Source organism: Neopsephotus bourkii, unplaced genomic scaffold (assembly GCF_033783945.1).
Source record: "Neopsephotus bourkii isolate Nb327-2 ecotype Australia unplaced genomic scaffold, CSIRO-AGI_Nbou_v1 NB_1467, whole genome shotgun sequence".
NCBI lineage: Eukaryota > Metazoa > Chordata > Aves > Psittaciformes > Psittacidae > Neopsephotus > Neopsephotus bourkii.
This window is the reverse complement of record NW_026901944.1, coordinates 1-5,585: the sequence shown is the minus strand read 5'-3', so window position 1 is coordinate 5,585 and position 5,585 is coordinate 1. Positions and strand designations below refer to the sequence as shown.

The 5,585-nt window shown below is 47.0% G+C and overlaps 1 protein-coding gene across 1 annotated transcript; it reads right to left on the bottom strand.

The window, feature by feature from the left end:
* Nucleotides 1–218: 218 nt before the first annotated feature.
* Nucleotides 219–5,563, bottom strand: MIIP (migration and invasion inhibitory protein). Its single transcript, XM_061368924.1, is given in 9 exon segments — nucleotides 219–455; nucleotides 760–867; nucleotides 1,698–1,794; nucleotides 2,163–2,292; nucleotides 2,767–2,831; nucleotides 3,033–3,144; nucleotides 3,596–3,695; nucleotides 4,299–4,790; nucleotides 5,343–5,563. Coding segments are annotated over 9 exon segments (1,407 nt in total). The 5' UTR covers nucleotides 5,502–5,563; the 3' UTR covers nucleotides 219–311.
* Nucleotides 5,564–5,585: the final 22 nt, after the last annotated feature.

The following is a 5,585-nucleotide window of genomic DNA, read 5'->3' as shown; positions in this document are numbered from 1 at the left end:
CAGATGAACTCTGTTGCTACAGCTGTCCTAGTGGTAACAGTACTAGTTAGTCATCCTGTACACATCCCTTTATCCAGCCCTAGGCAGGGGAGCTCATGCATCTGCTTAGAAGTAGCTGCAAAAAAGCAAAGAAAGAAAGTAAAAACCCATACCTGAATGTACACACTCGCATATATGTGCCCTGGTTGCTCCTGTACACGAATGACTATGAAAACCAGTTAAAAATCCATTCAAAGATTTATTTTTATCCAATAGAGGTTTCCTGTCGCCAGGACAATCAAGTCAGGGGTTCAGAGTTGAGGCAGTCAGGTTTAAATCTGGAGCTCCTCTCTAGTGGCCAGGTTTGGTTCGCTCCCCCTCTGCTGAGAAGCACTGCTCAATCTGAAGTGTGCCAAGCGGGTCACGTTCAGAAGCTGGTCAGTTCTGGTTCCTCCTGACACTCTGGACACCAAGTTCTGGAATCCAAATGAAGAGGGTATTAATGGAATACCAGACTTTTCCCATTTGATGAAGACTGGGGAGCTGAAGAGGCTTCTGCCAGTCCTCCAGCTCCATTTGCTGGTTTGTGTCTGGGCTGTTTTGTGTAGTTTACACAGCAGCAAAGGAAAATGTTTCCCTATGGAGATCAGCAGAAAACCTTCCAGGCATTTTCACTTGCTCTGCCACTGATGATTATGATGCCCTTTAGAGAGACAGGAGTGCAGCTCCTGTCTGTGCAATCCACAGCATCTCTAGGGGCACTGAACAGGCGACTCTTACCAGGCGAGGATGGTGAGGAGCCTTCTCTTCCAGGGAAGCTCGCAGATCCAAACTGCTGAGCATGGGGTTGCTGCAAGAGATGATATTTTTCCAGCCAGCCAGGCAGTGCTGTGAAGAGACAAGAGTGCTTCATTGCAGTGCTTTACCCTTTCTAATCCATTGTGGTCTCTTAGTTCTACATAATAACTTCTGTGCAGGGAGGTTTAAGCAAGTAATTAATTTGGACTAGCAGGAAAGAGAAGAAATCTCTAATGAAGCGGAACCGCACAGGCGTCCCCTCTTCCACCCTTCACTAATTATTTCTAAACCCATCTCCTGCTGTGTGAATTCAGTGAACCGGCCTCTCTGAACCCATCTCCACTTGTCCAGTTCCCTAAGCCTCAAAATCACGCTTCTTCCTACGTCTTCCCTGGAAATGTCTAAGCCAGGGCTAGGTCTGGTTAGTAATGCTGCCTGCAGCATTGCCTTGTGGCTGGAACACAAGACCAACTCTACTTAATACAGTTTTAAACCCACCCTTGCCACTGCTAATTCTGCCTAGCCCATGTGCAATACACTGTGAATACTTCATGGAAACTCCCTAACATCTGTGGAAAGAAACACAGGCACTCTTAAGGTCTGGTTCATCGTGTTGAAATGTCAATGCCTGAAATAAGTCAGCTGAATCATGCCTCAGAAGTCTACAGCTCCATCTGGCACTTTCTTTTCCTCAAGGTAAAGCATTTGGAGATGGGTCATATACTTTATGTCAGTTGCACAAAGGTATGAACTCAGAAGCACACACCAGTGGTTTTCCTTGCTATCTCAGGGACACAGACCAGAACTTTTAGTGGAAGCCCTGCCCAAGGGGAAGAGTCCCAGATTCTCCTTCCTTCTTGTGCTATACAACAATGTACAACCTGGGCTGTGCCATCAGTATCAATACGACAGCGACTTACCGAAGGTAACGCTAGACTGTCTTCTGGTTCAAAGCTCTTCCTGCGATGGGCTTTGTGTTTGTAGGCAGGCATAAGGGTAGACCTGGGAATGCTGACCCTGCAATCACAGAATGGATGTCATTGCCTAGGCTTTCTACAAGGCAAAGGAAATTTGCATACCTGCCCCACTCAGAACCCAAGGGTCTAATCCCAAAGTGAACCAAGTGAAACAGTTTTGGATTAGAGCATTAGACACTTAACATGTACAGAATTCAGATTCTGGAGCAAATTCAGACAAAACATGCATTTCTCACTGACTTCAACTGCTTCTGCTTATGGAAAAGGTCAGTGAGAGTTTTAAAGTGAGAGAGAGAACAGCAACCATGAACAGAGCAATTTGGCACTGTTTTGCCCCTCGCATCATCAGCTTTTTCTTCCTCATTGTTTCCTTGAATTCTGCACATCACAAAGCAATAACTAAGTTACCTGACATAGGCTGGTTCTCCCAATTTCTCTGAGGGCCGGTGAGTACGTGGGATCTTACACACGGGGCAGGCAGACTCTGAATCCACAGGCACAGGGAAGAGGCGCTGGTTTAACCGGTAACAGTAAATACCTGCCACAGAGTAACACACCATCATGGCAGGTATTGCTACCATTAGTAATAGCTAAATAGCTATTGCTATTGTTTGTCAGAAGGCTTCTCAATCCACTCAACAAAGCTGGGTTCCATCAGTGTCACACACGCATGCTATAGAAAGAGCTGCTTTTCCTGAAATATCTTCTACATTTCCTGTCCCCAAATAAGTTCCTAAAAAGCAAAACCAGAACTTCAGCCTCCTCAAGTTAATAAGAGAACATCAGCCAATTACAAGAAACCCTGATGAAGTAAGATGACACTCATAGAGAGGGGATCCTTAGAAGACTCAAGTATCTTTGGAGTAGGAAATTGAATCTGGTTTAGAAGCTGCACCTAAAAATCACACATTCCTCCCTGCCTTGCACGATGCAGGGCTTCCTCAGAATGACAGGCAAAGTCTGCTCAGTTGTTTGTTCACAGAAATCAGATTAGGAAGCAGTATGATCTTACCCTTATGGGAACTCGTTATCGCATCTGGTTCTTGTTCAGGATCTCTGTAGTCCACAGCCCTGGGCCTAAAGAGATATGCAAACAAATCAGTGTTGGGGGGCAGGCTCTCTGAACAGCCCCACCTTTTCAAAACATGCATTTCCAACTGGGAGGGAAATAAAGGCCTACAGAGCCACCCTTATCATTTCCCACTCCAATCAGGCTCTACGCCTCATTACTCTAAGGAGACACATTGCTGCTTCAGCCCTCCCCCCATCCCCACTCACTCTGGGCACTGCTCATGAATACATTCTTCTCTGTTGACCCGTCAGAACTCGTGCAGCTCAGCAAAGTACTGGTCAGATTTTTCTGCTACTGAAGGGCTTGTATCTAGGAGTCCTGAGAGGGCCAAGGAAAGGGAAAAGGTCAAGGATTTACCACACATAGAGAAGCCCCAAAGCAAACCTCACACAAAACAGACAAAGCAAAGGTCTGAAGCACCAAAATGAATACTAAGAAAGACATGCCATCGTGTCAAGCCAGAGATTTACTGCATGATTTGGGTCCCTTATTGCCTTCATTCGTTTCCATTACTTGGTATCCCCTCTGACCTCACTCAGCTTTGACGTTTGCTGCCTGGCTTCCCATTCCACTGCAGCATCACCATTCCAGGGATGCACTGGACAAGGAATGGCATCTGACAAAACTGCAGCTCCTCTGCTGAGACCTTCTACGTAGGCTCTAGGGCTGCAGTTCTGTCACACCTCAACTTTAAGGGGCCGTAAACTGGGTTTGAAGTTGTCACATTACTACAACATAATGAGAGCTTCACTTCATGTTTAGGACTCACCTGCAATCCAGTCGTAGCCCAGGAAAGGACGCACGGACCAGGTGCTCACAGGTATGGTATATTCTTCAGGGTCAGACTCAAAAGTGATGCAACCAGCTTCCTTTTGGGAAGAAAACAATCCATAAGGCAATTAGCAGACATTCAAAGATACAGCTTAGGAGACAACTGTTCAAATGGGACAGCTGTGGCGTAGTTTGTGGCTGGAGTCTATCTATGCCTCTACCAGTAACTTGCTCAGCAGCCCTTTGTTTTCTCCAGTCACAAAGCAGAAAGAGGAGGCAGGGGACTTGCCCACGGAAAGGCAGAATTTGTCAGGGCTTTAAACAAAATGCTCCCTGCATCATACATCCCCAAAAATCAGGCCACCTCCGTTGGCCTGGAGGAAGATCACAGCAATAACCTGCCCTCCACACCTATGGAAACAAGCTATGTGGCAGCAGCAGCACACCAGGCTGTTCTCCCTGAGAGGTGAATCACATACACAGAGGACAAGGAGTCTCACAGCAAAGTGAAGTCTTCATTTCAAGGGCTAAGGAAAGTAGGGCCTGAACAAACTGCCACAAGCCCCCAGCTGCTAAGGCTGGAAACAGCTCTGACCCCAACTTCCAAATTGCACGGTGAGAACAGAGCAAGCAATGTTCTTCTGAGCCTTTCTCCCCCATCCTTCCATTGACTGATGACAACAAGCAAAAACCCCATTTACCTTTGGCTCTTGGGACTGAGATGTCAGCAAGACTGATTTATGAACTACGGGCTCTCTAACAACCACATGTTGCTTGCTGGTCTCTTCACCTTGGCTGCTGCTCAGTGATGAGGCCAGACCACCCTCAAGCTGCTCCTTCTCATGGAAGCCATCTAGCAGAGTGGACTGGTTTCTGTTCTCTCCATGTCCCAGAGGGAAGGATTCTTCCTCTGCACTTCCTTGAGCATGGCCACCCCTCTCCACTTCAGAGGTTTCTCTGCCACAGGTAACGACTGCAGTCACTGGCACAACATTCTTCTCTTTCCCAGGAAAGCTGGAATCCAAACCTACTGCTTCCTGCATCTTCTCTTCTTGTTGCTGTACCCCCTTGTCACTGCTGCTGTGTTTAAGAGCTCAACAGAGGGCTGCTCTGGCTGCGTGAGCTCCAGGTTCCACAGACACCAACACTGCAGGGTCAGATGTAGGCTCCACAGCATCGGTTGGATTTGTCTTCTGTAAGGAGAGAGACTCTCATACCACATGGCATCATTCAGATTACACACACCTTTTGCTAGGACACTTCACCCAATAAACAGAAAATCAACCTCTCTTTCTAGTCTGCTCACCCCTTTATATTCCTGTGGGGAAAAAAGCAAATCTATGTATTATTCATGAGACATTATTTAAGCGCCTGGAGAAGATAAGGAAGGGATCCACTTCCAGAGAAACGCAGCTCTTCCCAATTTGAGGAACACTAACTTTCAGCCTTCATGCTTACAAGATATAAAAAGAGTACGTTCCACAAAGTTCATTCCTATCTTAGGTTAAGAAACCTACATTCCTTGGGCAGGAACTGATCTCTGACCCCTTTGCAAGAACATGGTGGAGATCACAGGATAAGCAACAAACAGCTACTTTTCTGTCTCCATGTTCCACATCCTACTTTCTACCAGCTCCTCTGTGCCCATCTGTCTCCTTTAGTGCATCACTCCATAGGCAGAGCTGCTGTCTTTCAGACAAGGTCCATTTGCTTCCCAGCCCTTCTAGCACAGACACAACACATACCCTTCTTGTGGGCAAGGGGACAGAGCTTTCAGGAGCTGTTCTGTTATCAAGAGATGCCTTGCTGGGGAGCCTTTTTCTGATCTCTTCCTGCTTCATTCTGAGCCTTTGCAGAAGGTCCTGGTTGGCCTCACGCAGCCTCTGCAGGTGCTCTATCTCCATCCTGTGAAGACGTGTCACTGTAAAGCCAGAGGAAGGGTGAACGACATCAGTGGAAGCATGAAGGGAAGGAGCAGTCCCAGGAGA